The sequence below is a fragment of the Oryzias melastigma genome, linkage group LG2 (assembly GCF_002922805.2).
Source record: "Oryzias melastigma strain HK-1 linkage group LG2, ASM292280v2, whole genome shotgun sequence".
Classification (NCBI taxonomy): Eukaryota; Metazoa; Chordata; class Actinopteri; order Beloniformes; family Adrianichthyidae; genus Oryzias; species Oryzias melastigma.
In genome coordinates, this window is record NC_050513.1 from 11,572,707 (window position 1) to 11,591,792 (window position 19,086).

Here is a 19,086-nt window from a genome sequence, read left to right on the forward strand (position 1 = left end):
AAAATGAGTCAGTTTTAACCTGAACATTTTTTTTTACTAAACCGATTAAAGTTGGTTTCAGACATGTTAATAGTAAAGTACATACAATATGGCACATAGTGGAAAGTTATGATAACAATAAGAGCAACAACAATGAAAATAATACAGACACTTGTTTTCAAGTGTGAAAATGGGTCAATTTTGACCCAAACAGAATACAGGGGTTAAAGCCTCATGAAAATGAAAAATATTTAATTTTGAACAACAAATAAAAGAAAGTACCAATGGAAGGCTCCATCCATACTTATGAGTATTTAGCGTTGAGAATAGATGCACCTCTGCTTGTTTTTGTTTTGTTATGGGACATAAAGGTTAATGTCTTTGAATACAGCAAGTCAGTCTCTTAAAGCAAAAATTCAATCCACTACACACACCCGGTTGGGTATACAGCGTTCCCTTGCTATGTTACTGTCTTCCTTTGGCGGTCTTGCTAGTTAGAGGATTTTTTTTTTTTTGTGTGGTTTTGCTTTTTTTCTTTAAGCAATGCACTGTGTACTCATAGATACTCAGAAATGATCAGAAAAGTGTCACAAGAACACCAAAAAGTTTGATCTTAGCGAATCTTATTATTTTAAAGGCTATTCCTTAGTATATTGTCTATAGAAACCAGGGTCTTAACTCCAAGTTTCCTAGTAGATTTTTTGTTTTGTTTTGTTGTTGTTGTAGCACATTTTATTTTGAAAGACATCAATCCCTTTTTGGGACAAATCCTAACGATTTCCACTCCTTTGCAGCACCCAGAGTGAATGTGCAAGCTTTCCGTCTTGTTTAATGAGAAGCAGAGTGAAGGATGATGAAAGCAAAGTGCAAAGGCAGGGCAGAAAAAACAACATTCCCCGTCTGCAAACATTCGTATCAATAGATCCGATCGCAGGGCGGGTTCTGGAAAAAGGACCAGCAGTCCCGGTGCAATCCGATCCTACCACCTAAGCCGGACCGAATCCCCGAGGGGTTCCTGTAAATGGCTGCGTGCTGGCAGCGTGGAACACAAACATTGGAGCGGCAGCGCCGGCCTCCCATGTTGCCTCAGCTGCCTCGCGTGGATACAGAACCTAATTAATTGTACTGCAAGCTTAATCCACTCAAACATAAAGTCTACAGAATGCTTTATCATCATGCAGCTATAGATTATTTCTGCTCCGGCGTGGCAGCTGACAGCACTAAGGTAAACCTGGGTGGGTGTAGAAGAGAAAGAGCTGTACTGCAGGTTTCACTTTCAAGAAAAGTGAAGATTAATGATTTCTATTTATTTTAATTACATATGTAGACATATTTTCTTTGTTGTGGGCAGGACTGTTGCCGAGGAAGGAAGCTTCAGCTGATATCCCATCATCCCTCTGTTTATACTCTCTGTAGGCCTGCCACGATTAGTCATTACTTTATATTATATAGAGTCAGAGTGTAGTAAAGTTGAAAGCATTATACTAGCTTTTGAGACTATTTTGGCATTTTAAGGTTTTTTTAGGCTACTTTAAAGTTTAGCTAATATTTTAGCTGCATGCTAGCTATTTTGGCTAATTTAGGATTTTTTTGCTTTTAGGCTATTTTGGAGTTAAGCTAATATTTACATGCTAGCTGTTTTGGCCAATTTAAGCTTTTTTCAGTTTTTTTAGGGTGTTTTGAAGTTTTGCTATTTTTTAAGCTACAAGCTAGCTGTTTTGGCTAACCTACGTTATTTTCAGATTTACTTTTTTTTGGCTAATTTGGCGTATAACTAATAATTTAGCCAGCTATCAGCATTTTCAGCTTTTAGTGGATCTTTAAAGCTGAGGAGTATGGTTGGTAGCACATATGTTACAAACAAGTTTGCGCAAAAAAAATGTTGACCTACCAAAATTAACCACAACTCTTTAATGATGGAGATGTCATCGGTGACAACTAAATGTCACACATTTTAATACACCGTAACTCTTCTATCCATCCATTGTCTAAACCCGTTTTGTCCCTTTCTAGGTCACTGGGTGGCCGGAGCCTAATGTAGCCACTCGTGGGCGAAAGAAGGATATACCATGGACAGGTCGTCAGTCCGTCACAGGCCCACAATCACACACTCACATTCACACCTTCTGAAAATTTAGAGCACCTGTCAAAGTCAAGGTCCAGGTAATTCTATCCAGTCATTTTATGTTATTGTTATTAATGGTCCGATGTTATCTTAAACTTATTTCTAACTTTTATAATTTTGACAAAATATGTTTTTATAGAGAGTAAAATATTACAAATCATTTAATGTTTACGTTTATCTTCTCTGTAATAATATTCCTGCAAATAATATTCCTGCATGTTTATTATTCATAATTATTCATTATTATTAACAGTTTTAAACTTTTAAAAAAAATGGCATTCTGCTAGTTTTTTGGCATTTACTAAGAATTTTGGCCTATTTTGGAGCTTAGCTAATATTTCAGCTACATGCTAGCTGTTTAGGCTAATTTAGCCTTTTTTCCGTTTTTTTAGACTATTTTGAAGTTTAGCTATTTTTTTAGCTACATGCTAGCTTTTTCGACCAACATAGTTTTTTTTTTTTTACAGTTTTTGGCTAATTTGGCATTCAGCTATCATCTTCAGCCGCCAAATTCAGGTAATGCTGATTTGCAGGTAATGCTATCTATCTAATTCATAATTCAGTTAAAAAGTTACGGTTTTGAAGTTTTTAAAAATATAGTTTTAGTGTGTTCAATAAATGTTTATCCTGTTCGGCCCACAACCTAAGGCTTGTTTTGAATCTTGGCCCCTTGTGTGATTGAATATGACACCCCTGATTTAGAGTAACCAGTTAACCTATGAAGCATGTTTTTGGACTGTGGGAGGAACCTGGAGTCCCCAGAGGTCCCCAATTGGTGATTCTGCTTCAGGTCAACCAACCAAGACTTGAAGCGGGCGTCTTTTTGCTGTGAGGCAAGAGCTTTTTCTCCGCAACAGATCAAATTATTTGATTTACGTTGATTGGTTAGACACTTCACTAAAGTAAAGTGTTGCATATCAACAAAAAGCTGCCTTTCTACCGCTTGAGAATTGCGATAGTTGAAAGAATGTCAATGGTGTTAACCTTTGAACATTGGAGATCTGGTCGACGAGATGTTGACCGACTGTAACTCTCCAACCATTTGCAGCACTTGTCAAAGTCAAGCCCCAGGATAATTATATCCAGCCATCCAGATCATATTATATTATTATTATTATTAACGGCCCAATGTTATCTTGCTAACACATTGGCAAAACACTTAAAACCCAATCCGCCCAGACAGGCAAAGGCAAGGATATCCCACTGTTCGGCCCGCGACCTACTGTGTGTTTTGGATTTTGGCCGAGTTTGACACCCCTGATTTACAGAATCAATCTGAATCAGCTAATTCTGATGCAGAGAGAAATTAGGCTTTTCATATCACTCGATTAGCAAAAGTCGCTTTTCTTTTCCACAGAATCGTCTAATTCACGTTGATTTCGTAAACACTTCACTTCTGTAAAGGCTGTCTTTCTCCGCTTCGGAATCCTCAAGAATTCTGTTGATTGTCCAAACTGTTCAAGAGTTACGGTAGTCCAAAGAATGTAAACCCTGGAGCTAAAGCTGTAAATTAACATTGACAAAGCGGCTTACATCACCGTGCCAACGACAGCTAGCAATGCTAGCAAACAAGTTTATTTCCCATCGTCCACTCACCTTTCTGTTTCTTGCTTCTTGGTCCTCCCCTAACACTCCTCAAAGACTTTCGTGCATCAAGTAGCTCCTTCCGCGACATAACTTTTGTAGTGTTTCAAAAGATTCCTTCAGAGAGCTTCCAAACATCCGCCCTTTCCCCAAAACGGATTTCCCAGCGCCTTGTGCCGACCGGCAGAACCTGCAGCCATCATCTTCAACCCATCTTTGTTCTGAACATTTACCAACAACCTCAGAGGTCTATTTCCAGTACAACGCAGCCCCTCCAGCTGTGCTTTGCACCCCCTTTTGGAGGGACAGCCCCCTCCATCACCCAGTCAAAGCGGGAGATTAAACACAGAGGAGTGACCTTACACTGTCCTCTCCGGTGCTTGTTCTACGGGTAGAGCCGAAACTCCCATACAGGAGAGACAATTCTAGAAGATTCAATAGATGGGTCCATTTCAGACAAGAATCACCTTAGAGATGTTAAAACAAGCAAAAAAATTGGGGACAGAAGAGTTGTTTTCAAGTCATGGAACTGTTCACGCCAACAACCTCTTTCATGCAACGTCTGGAGAATTCACACATCTCTTTTAAAACTCAGCCAAAATAGATCCAAGTGTCAAGTTCAACAGAGAGCCGGCGCATAAGAAGCAAAGCCTGATGGGAGGAAAGGTGACAGGATTTGATGCGGCAGCAGGACGAATTGCTTTCATTTACTACCAATGTTTGCAGCCGCATCCGGGTCCGGTTAAACCAAAATAAAATGCAAATGTGAGCTCCAATCTCGTCTCCGAAATGGATTCCCGTCTTCTGTCAGTTGGAGATCCATTGGGAAAACTGCATTCAAGCGTGTCAATAGGAATCTACCTGCAATTCCTGCGAAAGAGTAAAATATTACGTCGTTTGATGCAAATATTCACATAATGCATGGTTGCAAAGTACGGATCAGGTTTAGAAGGAAGACTATTCTGAAATCCAATCTTACGATTTTGATTCTGTGAAAGTAATCATCCCACCTGCATGAGTCAAACCGGGTAACAATCTAAAGGGATGGAGTCTGATTGCGTTAATGTACAATCATTTATAATCTGCAGCCGTGACTCAGCACTGCTCCGCTTTCCCGTTTATCCCTCGTTTTTAGTCACTTTTGTGACTCAGAAGTGGATCCCCAATAACACCGTCTGTACACAACACCAATGCGCATTCCCAGTTTCACTCTGCCTTTTTTTTTTCCTCCTTTCATCTCCGTCACACTGATTGAGTGTGACAGTGCCGCGTCTTGACCGTGGCGATGCTATAATTATCGGTGATGTCGGCTGGTGCAATCTGAGAATGGGGGGGGGGTGTTGGGGGGGCTCCACACGTCACCAGGAGCACGAGCACTTGAGCCGGCACGGCACATACCGAAGCCATAAATAACCGCGAGGAGAGAAAAGGCGGAGAGGTACAAAGAGACAGAAGTCAGGGAGCGAGAGAGAGGGAAAACACCTGGAGCCAAAAATAAACTAACTTTAGTGAAATACAGGAAATGTTGGGTTTAGATAGAAGTCTGTTACAATCAAGGCTATGTGAGAGTTTAAGGGTGGCCAAGTTCTTTTAAAGCAACTTTTAGTGAGAAATATATCCAGAAAAAGTTGCAAACTACAACCTTTGAGAAAGACTTGGAATTAAAGACGATGTGTGAATCACCAGTTGAATCTCAAGCTACGCTCATTTAACGCATGATGTTCACACTGGACCAGCAGGAAGGGGCTTCTTCTTCTTCTTTTTCTACTGTTTGTTAGCGCATGTCTATGGAGCCATTTCGGGGCCATAAACACAAAAAAACTTGAACGATTCAAACTGAAAAGCTAATTAATAATTTTAGCGTCTGAAACTTTCTGTAATTCTCATACCCAGCCAGCAAGGCCAAGTGGGCCCCATATGGTTTAAAAGTGGGGAGAAAATGTGGGCCCCAGTTAGGTTTGTCCACATTTTTCATGGTGGCCGCATCTGTGTTTGCCCACTTTGGCTTAAGTGAGAACTCAGTGGTTTGACTCGTGACACTAGCCAGCCACCCGGTGGACAGCATAGCATACTAGCAAGCTCTGCTGTAGCGAGCTCCATTGTAGTGATCATGTGAGTTCTCCTTTATCAAGCTAGCAAACTCTCCTGTATTGAGCTAGCAAGTTCAACCGTAGTGAGATCCATTGTAGTGAGCTCCAATGTATCAAGCTAGGGAGCTCCGCTGTAGTGAGCTCTGCTGCATAGAGCTAGCAAGCTCTATTGTAGCAAGCTCTATTGTAGTGAGCTGGTGAGCTCCACTTTATTAAGCTAGCAAACTCTACTGTATTGAGCTAGCAAGTTCCACTGTAGTGAGGTCCAATGTAGTGAGCTAGCGAGCTCCAATGTACTAAGCTAGCGAGCTCCGCTGAAGCGATCTCCACTGTACGGAGCTAGTGAGCTCCTATGTATCAAGCTAGTGAGTTCTCTGTAGCGAGATCCATTGTAGTGAGCAAGTAAACTCCAATGTCCAATAAGCCTAAAATCCTACCTTGCTGTCCGTTGTGAAGCTTTGGTTTTGTTTCAAACAATATAAAATGAGATGAGCAATTTCGCAAAACTGGATGGGCACTATGCTTCTGATTGTAACATCACAATTCATAGGATATGCTAGTTAGCTATTGAAGTTCACTGATTACAAATGGACAAAATGTGTAGCTATTTAACACTAGACTTTTAGCTCCTGTGTAACTACTGTAACTCTTTAACCATCAGTCCATCTCCTTTCTCCTGACCGGGACCGGGTCTCAGGGAGACCAGTCTAATCAAAGATACCCAGACTTCTCTCTCCCCGGCCACTTCCTTCAGCTCCTCTGGGGGACCCCGAAATGTTCCCAAGGCAGCTGAGAGACCAACTCTCTCTGGTGTGTCCTTGGTCTTCCTCGGGGCCCAGTGGGACATGCCCGGAACATCTGAACCAGTGAACCAGATGCCCGAACCACCTTAACTGACTGCTCTCGACGTGGAGGAGCATCTCTACTGCAAGCTCTCTTCAGTTTAGTCAACCATTTATTCAATTAACCTAATTCCAGCAGAATTTGTAGCTGAGCGACCTTGTGCCATTAGGCAAGACTGTATGGTTCAAAGTCAACATCCAGAGCTGCTTTTCTCCGCATCAGAGTGAGCTGGTTCACATTGATCGCGAATCGGTCAAAGAGTTCCAGAGTCTTATTCAGATGTCGTTGGAGACATCCTTGAGGTTACAGGGTTAAAGCTGTTTTTGGGGGTCTATGTTGCCATGTTGGACAGATGTAATGCTTCCATAAGTTTGATCTTTCAAACATAAGGTCTGCGCAAGGACCCCAGGTTGGAGTCATCTGGACCCCAAAGAGAGCGGAAGGGTTAAAAAAGTTTCCTTCCTCTTACTCCCTTTCAAGCAATCTATAGTTGATGCCTAGTCATCCCATGTTTGACATGTCTTTGTACGCACTTGCCTTGATTGACTGAAATAAACCGTTTCAAATCAAATTACTTGCAAGTGAATCCTGGTGCGGTTCAACAATTTGAAGGAAGAAGAACTACTTTGAGGATTAAAGGGCAAAAGTGAACCTATGGCACAAAAGTATTCCCCTACAGAAGAAAGAAATTCTTACTTTAGCAGCATAGATGCAAAAGTAAATAAGTTAGTATGGAGATGTGTATAAAAGAACAAAATATTCACAAACATAACACTTGCTGGTTTTGTTGTCCTGTTTTTCCAACTCAACACTTGTTTGGAGTAATATTGCCAGTCCACTCAAGTGCAAAAGGAAACTGAGCCAAATGACGATGTGGTCATTTCCTGTTCTGGACCCATAATGGGGTTTTCTTTACTAATGTACTTAGGGAAACCAAAGAATCATCCACTGGTTGGTCCAATGGGCTACTTTAAATCCTATTTTTCAGCTTTGTCGATTGGGTAACTAAGTCTTCACACACATCTCCAATAAATGGACAAAAAGGCAGGACGAAAAAGTCTGATAGGCATGGGAGCTCGCTCAGTATGGTCGTCATAGAGCGACAGATTTTATGATCAACTCTTGAGTGAATCTTAAATCTGAAACAAAGTACTGCGATGATTTCTGATCATATACACATACAAAATGATTTTTTAAATTTAGCTAATGGTGCTTGGCTAGCTTCTTTAATTAGCTGACAAACAACTATCTGTTGAACCCACCCGGCTCCAGTTACTGTTGTTTTTGGAACTGAAGAAGAAGAATTCAAAACATTGCCTCTTGGTGAGTTTAATCGAACAATTGGAGATGTTAAATCAACATGTACACTTGGATTTAAGAGGAATGACTCTGTTCATTGTGACTGAACAATAGCAAAATGGTCTGAAAAAAAATTGTGGTAAATTCACCTTGTCTTGCTTTGCAATATTTTTGTTATAACTATTCCTCTCTCTCTTTTTTCTTTTTTACATTTCTGGCCACCGGCTTAAGATGCTACACATCTGTGAAGATTTAAGTTGTCTTACTTCTGCTTTGCACAGCTCTTGACTTGCATAATTTGATCACATTTAATAAACGGTGCAGAAGCAAAGGTTATGTCATCAAGTTTAAACCTAGAAAGAGCTGCTGGCAATGTCTTAGTCACGACTCCCCTCCCCTTACGGGTGAATAGTAACTGTCTGCAGGGGAAAAATTGGCAAATTTTGTGGGGCGCACAAAAAATCTTCAAAGACCAGGGGTGTCAAACTCAATCGCACAAGGGGCCTAAAACAAAAACACAACTTAGGCCGAACAGGATAAACATTTACAGAGCACTCTAAAACTACATTAAAAAAAATTAAAAACCGTAACTTTTTAAAATAATTAAGAACTAGATATACAGCACTACCTGTGATAATGCTAGTGGGAACCCTGTAAACCCAAGATGCTGAAATTGATAGCTAAAAACGCTGAAGCTGATAGCCAGCTAAAATATTAGCTAAATGCCAAACTAACCTAAAAAAACTAAACAAAAAAAACATAGGTTAGCCAAACCTGCTAGAATGTAGCTAAAAAAAATAGCTACACTTCATAAAGCCTAAAAAACTGAAAAAAGCCTAAATTAGCCAAAACAGCTAGCATGTAGCTGAAATATTAAATAAACTCAAAAATTGCCTAAAAAATCTTAGTAAATGCAAAAAATAGTCCAAAAAGCTAGAAGAATGCAATTTTTTAAAACTTTATAACCGAAACTTTTTAACATAATTATGAATGATAACAAAGGCAGGAATATTATTCCAGAATAAATCACTTTAAACCTTAAATAACTTTCAGCATTTTCCTGTCCATAAAAAAATATTTTGTCAAAATTATAAAAGTTAGAAATAAACGCAAGATAACATCGGGCCGTTAATAACAATGAAATAAATTGATCTGGAGGGCCGGATAGTATTACCCTGAGAGCTGGATCTGGCCCACGGGCCTTTGACGTTGACACACGTGTTGTAGACCGTCGAGCCAAAATGTTCATTCACATTTTTTCCTACGGGTATGCTGCGGGCGACAGGTCATAGCGGACACTTAAGCAACACGTACAGTACAGTAGGTGAGATGCAGGTACCATGTACATACATTCTATTTTTATGAGGTCCTTTAAGGTGGCCACAGGAGCCTTAAGGGAACTACAAGACACACCTCTGCTCCTTGTGGGATGTGGTATTTCCTGTCTACACCCCGACAACCCAAAAACCTGTACCGGTAAACATACATAGGGGTGCATGTGACTACGACATAACCAGCATCGATTTACACATCATTTTAAGAACCCATACATCTTCCTAGAAAAGTTCAAATAATTTAGGTCAATAATCTATCATTGCTTTGTTGCTTATAGAGCTTAACCAAACAGTAATCTTGATCTCAGATGGATAAAAGAAGCTAGAAGAAATGATGATCCATTCGCAATCATCCTCCTGAAAGATAATGGAGTGCTGAAGGCCTGTTAAGGACCTCCTTTCATGCTGCTTTTGTAGCTATGGAGACGGTTCAAGGCAAATAGTCGTACCATCTCAAAAGTCTGTGGGAAATCAAACCCAATGAGCTTGAAAAGATGTGACTGATTAAATTACAGCGCTTTTCCAGAACAGCTTTGATGTTTCGCACGGCGTGCTGCATTGGAAAAAAAAAAAAAATGTCACCAGCACGCTCTAAATCTGGAAGTGCCAGAGAGCTGCAACAGCAGCAATTTCTTTTACAGCCTAATTTGATTTGACAGCTTATTTGTGGTTTCACTTTCTTGTTCAATCAGCTGGTGTCAGCTCACAAATCTTTCCTTTCTCCGCTTGGAGCCAAAATCTTCCTTCAGGAATCAAAGAGATTCCCCAAATATTTCAAAAGAAAATATTCTCGGAAAAGACTATTTTTACTCGACAAACCCAGTACATTTCCCATAAATCAAAGAGTTCTTTTTTAAAAAGGAAGTCGTTTTATAGCCTAAATGTATTCAACATTTATGGTTTTCGCCTCCAGAAAAGTTATTTTATATTAAATTTAGCAATAAACATGACAATTTGCAACAATTATAGTGCAAACAAAAAATACAAGAAAAGAAAATATGATACCACCACCACCTTTCACAAAGGAATCCAAGAGCAGCTACTTTAAAATCACCAAACATGATGAAATAGTAGCTCAAATGTAAAAATCTATGAACTATTTTGACATATCTGCAATGGTTACACACTATTTACAAGATGCTTTAAGTCAAAGCAGCTTGTTATCGTATAAAATTAAAGGTAATGTAGGAATAAATGTGTTTCCCAAGGGCACAAAAGTTGAGCCTGAGATTTTAATCCAAGTGAGATTCAAACGTGTTTTTTTTTTCAAATTACATTTACTGGTTCTGTTTATGTATACTGGTTGTACACTAGTCATTTGTATACAACCAATATATATGTATGTATGCACTGTATGTGTGTATGTATGTATATATGTATATACAGTATGTATATATGTATGTATGTATATATGTATGTACAGTATGTATGCATGTATGAATATATGTACAGTATGTATGTATGTATGTATGTATGTATGTATGTATGTATGTATGTATGCATGTATGTACAGTATGTATATATGTATGAATATATGTACAGTATGTATGTATGTACAGTATGTATATATGTACAGTATGTATGTATGTATATATGTATGTACAGTATGTATGCATGTATGAATATATGTACAGTATGTATATATGTACAGTATGTATGTATGTATGTATGTATGCATGTACAGTATGTATATATGTACTGTATTTATGTAGTATAAATATATGTACAGTATGTATGCATGTATGTACAGTATGTACTGTATGTATGTACAGTATGTACAGTATGTATGTATATATGTACAGTATGTATACATGTATGTATTTATGTACAGTATAAATATATGTGCAGTATGTATGTACAGTATGTATATATGTACAGTATGTATACATGTATGTATTTATGTACAGTATAAATATATGTACGGTATGTATGTATATACAGTATGTATGCATATATGTACAGTATGTATGTATGTATATGTGTACAGTATGTATAAATGTACAGTATGTATATATGTACTGTATGTATATATAGACTATTGAGAAAATATACTATAAGTGGTAATACAAAATCCAAGCCTCACAGACAAGTGGTCATCATCCGCATCAAGTCAAAACCTGTAAAACTAAAAAGACTCAAACCTAATTCTGTCACTTTAACTTCCATAGTTGCAGTTAACCCTTTAACACCTAAGATGTCACCGTTGACGCCTAAAATTATATTGCATAACTTTTCGTCTTTTTATGCGATCAACGTCTAAAAATTGATTCCAATGTGAAGAAAAGTGGTAACCCTAATCTAGGGGTCTCCAACTTTGTTCTTCGTATTGCCCTGCTTGTTTTTTCAGCTAACCCTCAGTCAGTAACTTCAAATTGGCTGGATTGAGTCAGCGCAGTTTCTGAATGACTGAACACACTTCAGGTGATGAATAATTACTGAAGCAGGGTTACCTGCAAAACAAGCAGGGCGACAACTTACGAGGAACAGGGTTGGAGACCCTTTTCCTAATGAGTTATGAAGGGAATTCATCAGACATTGGGTAAGACATCCACACCCATTGGTCTAAATTAGGGAAGGCAATCTTTTAGGGCCAGTGTCCTATTCATTTTGCAACCAACCTGCCATTGAAGCTCCTTATTGGCTAAACACACCTGATCCAGGTGAAAAGGCAAGGTTTCTGGAAAATCAGTAGGATTCTGGCCCTGAAGGACACCCCTGGTCTAAACAGTAGGACTTCTACAATGTTTGAAAGCATCTGTAATTTAGAAATGTCTATTGGTGACCATTTTTCTAAACCTGTTTTGTGCCTTTCAGGGTCACAGGGGTGGTGAAGCCTACCCGGCTACTCGTGGGCGATGGAAAGGTACACCCTGGAGAGGTGTCCAGTCTATCGCAAGTCCACAATCAATACACACTCACATTCACAACTAGGGACACCAATTAACCCTTTGTTTTTGGCCGCAGTCCCTAGGGAATATGCAATCAAAAAAAGATCCCCCATTAGGGATTCTGTTTCAGGTCCCCCTGCCGGGACTTGAACCAGGGGCCTTCTTGATGTGAGGCAATAGCGCTAACCATTGGGCCACCATGTTGCCATTGGAGACCCGAATGTTAATAACATAGTCATTGGTACTTGGCCAAAACCAAGCCCTCACATTCTGTTCCGAAATTTGAAACAAACCTGGAAGTAGTAAAGTGTTGCTGTTCCTCAAATGAACACTGGATGCTGGTTTCCAATTTCTTACACCAAAAAAAAAAAACTTATGAAAAGCCTAGTGTGGAAAATTATTATTTTTTTCAGAACATTGTTGATGTAAGCAAAGTAAAATCCTATCAATAGGCTCCTCCCACTTCAGGCTTTACTTTTGTTGTTCAGAGTTCTATGGCTAATGTCAAGGATTATTGATACGATTTCTACACCAAAGATGCATGTTTTCTTGAAATATCCTTTAGTGGTTCACATTTAAGCTATTTGTTTATTTATTGTCGCAAAGTCTTGAGTTAATGAGAAAGTGTTGATTTTAGAGATAGCAACTGTTAGCCTTTTAACATCAAAGATATTGCTGGCAACAACTAAATAACACACACTCTACCGTAACCCTTCGACCGTTAGCGTGATCAATGTGAATCAGCTAATTCTGACGCGGAGAAAAGCGATTTCAGCACTTTAAGTTAGTACAATAAACTTAAAGTGTTACATAAAGGTGAAAAGCTGCTAGTCTCTGCTTTAGAATCTGCCGGAATAGCATTATTTGAGTAGACAGTTGTAGAGTTACGATAGTCGTAGGAATGTCAACACTGGAACTAAAGCTTTGATTGTAAAGTATATACAATACTGTAAGTCTTTGACTATTTACGCAATCAACGTGAATCAGCTAATTTTGACGCAGAGAGAAGTGGCACGTTACTAATGTGAAGTGTTACCTAATGGCGCTGCTTTTCTACGCAAGAGAGTTAGGTGGATTTTTTGTTAATTGCGTAAATGGTAGAGTTACGGTAGTCAAATAAATTTTTGTTTTGGGATAAAAGATGGAATTCCTATTGATTGGCAAGAAAACTGTATTGAGCTGGAATTTGAAATATTTTCCCACGTTTACTGCTACTATACTAATTTCCCCATGTTTAGATGTGACATATCCTCAGAAAAAGAAATGCAGAACTCCTTGTTTCAGCGAGCAAAAGGCCCTTTTGGGGAGAGCAGAGCTCTTTCCCCACCGACAAACACATCTGAGTTTCCACTTACAGCCACAAGCTCGCCCTAAACCCTTCCCGACAATGATTCGTCGACACAGATGTCACGGCTGCCACCTGATGCTCAAAGCCCACTCTTGGGCCAACTGTTGTTTTGTCTTCTGTTTGCAAGGGAGTCTACATTTCAAGAGGACACATGTGAATTCCAAAGCAAAAACCATAAAACTTCCACAAATAGAAACCCGAGATTCCTTCACGTCTGTAACAGCCGTTCCGAAAATCAAAGCTCTGTTCCGCTTTATTTTGAAGGGGAAAAAAAGATCAGGGTGCAACGTTACCTTCTCCCAGGTCCATGACGGCCAGCACAGAACTGCAGCTTGCCTCTCCGAGCTCATTGGTCGCCAGGCAGATGTAGAGGCCAGCGTCGGTGGTCCGGCAGTCCCGTATCCACAGCCCGCCTGACTCCTGAGCTTCTGAAGGGGGAAGGAGCTGGTCGTTGTGGTACCAGGTCAGCACAGGTTTCGGATGTCCTGACACCGACACCCTCAGACGGATATCACAGCCCGCTCCCACTGCTGCCTTACGGAGTTTACGGGTGAAAACCGGAGCTGATGGCTTCTGGGTTTTGGACCCCGTGTCTTGACAAACTGGGTCACTGGTGATTTTGGCCTTCTTGTGGGGGACATTACGAAAGGAACTTGACTCTGGGACATCTGCCATTTTGGTTCGGACTTTTTCACAACCCCAAAGACTGATGTCAGCGGCATTTACTGAAAGACGCCATCAATTCAGATGTGTTGGGGTCCACAGGTGAAAATCCCAGAAGGTTCTTGCATCAGGAGCTGAAACAATCCATGAAACACAGTTATATATATATATACATTTTTGTTCTGACAATCGATATAAAATTACAAAGAAAATAAGCCCAAGAAGTATTTCCTAGATAACTACAAGGTACTTGGCACCAAGCTAACGCAACTGAACGTGCCCAGACTAAGAAACTCCCACCACTGTTTCACAAATACATCTAAATTCATAAGCTAAAACCCATTTTTCTCCACAAACAACAAAAGTATTTCATTTGTATCTTATTATGTCAATTCCAAAAAACCATCTGCCTTTTCCAGCAAATTTTGGGAAACCACTAAGTTCTCATTAAAGGGTAACGAAACCAGCAAGTTGGAGGCTGACTCCACCCACTGCCAAAATTTGAAAATCCAGTCAGAGGGGAGGGGCTTGAGGGCTGGACTGTTATCATTACTGGAGCTGCAGATCATGATGTCAAACTTGTGAAACTTACATGGTTTGACCAATCACAAAATTCAACTGTAATAACTCATTTTAACCTGTAGGGGGCAGCACACAGATGGTTTTTGACTATAATTTGAAGAATTAAACAGTTTTATTTCATTTTGTCAAAAATTCGGCTATGACCAACATATAGCACTTTTAAAGCCCCATTTATAGAGGTCAACAGCCAACAGGTTACCCTTTAAAGAGCTACGACAGTAAAAGTAGCCTTTTGGTGTTTTTAACATGTTATTGTGCATTTTTTTCTATTTTGTATGAAGAAAATTTAGCAAAAAAATAAATTGGGGAGTATTTCTAGTCTCATCTGACGAAAACATGCCTTTTGATGTTGAAAATTTGCTGGGCGGGGCCACAAGCTTTTTGCTCCGCCCCATTCATATCCATCCTTTTGTAGACTAAAATGTCCATATACGTCTTCGTTTTCCTCATCTGAGCTGGAATCTGGCTCAAAATTGTCGAGCTCAAATATTGGCCACCATTTTTGTTGCGCCACTAATGTTAGCTAGTGCAAGAGAGTGGAAACAGAGAGCTCTCAGTAGTGGGTAGGGCTGCCACAAACGATTGTTTAATTAGTCGACTATTCACTGATTATTTTTTCCAATTAGTCGCCTAATCGGGTAATGCACAAAGTGGATTAAAACACATTTCAACCATTATTAGCATTAAACTAACTAAAAATAAAGACAATTAAGATGATAGTTTATTAAACCTTTAATTAACTGTGCAGATTCCGTTCTTCATTAGCTTAAAACAAGATTAAATCTAATGAGGTCCGCAACTGAAACAAAGTAACTATTTTTCACAAAAGATAAAGTTTTGCTTTAACTTACTCAAGTATAAAATAAAGTGACTCTTTTGGTGCTGAACGCTCCATTTTACTACACTCTGACTCCATATAATATAAAGTAACGACTAATCGACTATTAAATTAGTCGTTGACTATTTTAGTAGCTGATTAGTCGACTAATTGTGGTAAAGCTAATAATAGGTGATGGGAAGTGGGGGCGGAGTCATCGGGGAATGCACCAACGGTCCCGCCCACAAATGGGAGGCCCATTTCCTACCGCTCTCCAGAAACTTTGTTCAAGAAAACGACAGATTTTTTAACATTTTGGCTAAAAACTGAAAAATCATATTTAAAAGACCAATGGGAATGTTTTTATAATAACTCAAAAGATGATTAAAAAAAAGTGTTTTTCCAACTTTAGGAACTCTTTTACAATGTTTCTTTTAAATTAATTTGAATGACTTTTATTTGGTAATAAAACTAACACCTTGTCATCGGTTTGACCAAGTATTTTAAATAGGGTTGTAATAAAAGTCAAAAAACGGTTTCAATTTTCATCAAAAAATTGTGTACCCATTAATTAAATGAATTAATATTTTTATAATGATGCACTTTTTAGTCATTTATTACCAAAACCAGCTTTGAAAAAAATGCATTTTCTTCATTTAAATTCGTTTTTCAATGGGAAAAAAATGAACCTTTCAAAATAAAATTAGCCAAGTATCTTTTTTAAATATTACATAATCAAAAAACACAACAATCTTTATCATTTTCTGATGACAACCCAATATTTTAAGCCATAAGAAAAAAAAAAAAAAAAAACACCACTTACCTTGGTTTTACTTCTTCTGCTGGAGGCAAATTCTCTGGGCATCCTCGCAAAAGTCAAGGAAACAAAATCCCACGGAGTGAAAAATGTAATCTCAAATGATCTGTCCTTTAGCGAGTGCAGACTGTAGGTGTAAGTCCGCCCCAGATCATGAAGCATTAGCGGCCATGGTCTCTTCCTAAAGCTTTAACCTCAGAAAGAAAGAAGAGAAAAAAAATCCTTTCTCTAAATGTCAAACCACTTAGACCTTTTTGTTCTTGGGTGTTTCTAACTTCAAGTGTCACATAAAGATCACTTTTTTCACCTTTTAATGCGACTCATTACTTAAATCTGCTCTTGTTCTCCCTGCCATGTTTCTGCTTTAGCCCCCCCTCCCCACACCTCCCTCAGCCGGGGAGTGACAGCTGCACCAATAGGTCACATTTCTTGGACTCCCCAGTACAATCTATTCTCACACGCTTACGCACACGCACGCACCAGGCACTCAGCGCTCTCCAGGCCTTTGAGATAATGCCTGACATGTATGTGTGGTTGACTGTGCGGCAGACGGACAGGAACAGTCTGAGCGGGATTGAGTTTCTAGGTCTAAGTCTGGGAAAAATCTACTTAGTTCATTGAAAATGTGTCCTTTGAAAAGTGTTTTACTAAAATCTTTTTATCTTCGCGTTCTACTTTTTTACGGTTTAAAATACAGTGTACACTTAAAAAATATATAAAATTCATAATTACTACAAAAAAGATGTCGCTGAACCCTTCAACCCCGGTTCAAATGTTGATGTTCTTTACATTACAGCATGGGCGGGGCTAGAATCTTTACGTATTATTACTCATTATCATTATTAGTGTTTATATTCTGTTTTAAAAATGTTTGCTTCTCATTGTTGCAATGCTTAAAAAATGACGTCTTTGATGACTTCCTAATCTTTGTCGAAAATTAGAATAAATATTGACTCAAAAATTGGGGCGGGGCAAGTGTTGAGCAAAGCTTGCAATAGCTCCACCCCTGATTACCAAACCTCTTTAACCGTTTACATAATTAACGTAACTCTAATGGATTCTGCAGGTAAAAAAAATGACACTTTCCCACTTTATATTAGAAAAGTCCTTACGTGATCAACATAATTCTAGCTAATTCTGAAGCAACACTTCGCAACACTTTGCGCTAGTAAAGTCTTTGCCCAATTAACATAATTTTAACAATTTCTGTAGCTAACACTCATTCTTTGAGCTGATATGCAACACTTCACATTAGTAAAGTCTTTATAAAATCAATGTAATGCTAGCTAATTGTGATGATAACACATTATTCTTTGAGGAGATACGCAACACTTGATGTTGGTAAATTCTTCACGCAATTAACCTAATTTTAGCTACTTCTGATTCTTTGAGCTGTTACGCAACACTCTAGGTTAGCATAGTCTGCAAACAACTAACATAATTCTAGCTAATTCTGACGCTAACACTCATTCTATGAGCTGATACGCAAAACTTTACATTAGTAAAGTTTTTATGCAATTATGACGCTAGCAGATTATTCTTTGAGGAGATAGGCAACATTTTACGTTAGAAAAATCTTTGCGTAATTAAAAAAGTTCTTGCTAATTCTTAAGCTAACGCTCATTCTCTGAGCTGATACACAACACTTTACATCAGCATAGTCTAGACACAACTAACATAATTCTTGCTAATTCCTAAGCTAACGCTCATTCTCTGAGTTGATACACAACACTTTACATTAGCATAGTCTAGACACAACTAACATAATTCTTGCTAATTCTTAAGCTAACGCTCATTCTCTGAGCTGATACACAACACTCTACGTTAGCATAGTCTGGACACAACTAACATAATTCTTGCTAATTCTGACGCTAACACTCATTCTTTGAGCTGATACGCAGGAGGGACTTCTTCTTCTTCTTCTTCGTTATCTACCATTTACTAGCACATGTCTGCCACCTACAGTTAAAAGAGGTTTGGTACAAAGTCCCTAGCAGCGGAAGTCTAGCAACTTGGGCATGAAACGGTTTGCTTCATTCTTGCGATGGCAGATACCATCATGTTAGGACAGTGGGCTTGGTTTCTCTTTATTTGAAAAACAAACTGCAGATGAGAATATGAGTCCAATGACAGGCATCAAATTTCCAGTGTGTATGTAGATGTAATGAAAAACAAAACTGACTTTATTAATTACAAAATATAGATATATTTTATTACTCATGTTAAGCAGTAAAGTTTGTTCTGCCATTGGATGGTATCTGCTCATCCAGCTGTATGACTTGTGATTATAGTTACATTAGAAGAATTTGGATTCATCCTTCCTGTCCAGCTGTTTACCCTTATTTTAATGCAATATGTAATTTGTAGATTTTAGCAACAATATTTACTATAATCTCCTCTATATTTGGTATGACAATAAATTTAATAACAATATTTTTTCTCATTCAGTCTATTCTTTGATATTTTCTTTCAGTCAAAAACTTTTCTTGTATTTAGAGTTTTGATGTCCTCTTCTGGTCAAAAAGGTGCACTGCACTTTCAAATACAAACTTAGTTTAATTTAATTTATTTTTAACATATGAACCACAGCGATTTAATTTGTTAAGTAAAAGTTCCAAAACGTTATGCAATATTAGAAATTTGATTAATTAAAGTTAGTGCATTTTCTAAACTGGACTTTTCTAAAAAGTTTATTCCGTGTCATGTAGAATAAAATA

The 19,086-nt window shown here is 38.5% G+C and overlaps 1 protein-coding gene across 3 annotated transcripts in view; it reads right to left on the reverse strand.

Moving 5' to 3' along the window:
* The window catches only part of LOC112156649 (striated muscle enriched protein kinase), a 72,127-nt gene that overhangs the window by 52,375 nt on the left and 666 nt on the right, over nucleotides 1-19,086 (reverse strand). The window contains exons 2-3 of one of the 3 annotated variants that reach the window (XM_024288899.2): nucleotides 16,376-16,563; nucleotides 13,784-14,287 (exon numbers count right to left, since the gene is read on the reverse strand). In XM_024288899.2, the coding sequence (XP_024144667.1) occupies nucleotides 13,784-14,165 (382 nt within the window). In that variant the 5' untranslated portion in view covers nucleotides 14,166-14,287; nucleotides 16,376-16,563. Of the gene's footprint in view, nucleotides 1-3,700; nucleotides 3,865-13,783; nucleotides 14,288-16,375; nucleotides 16,867-19,086 lie in introns of those variants that run through there. The other 2 variants (XM_024288900.2, XM_036215862.1) reach the window with 2 other exon arrangements.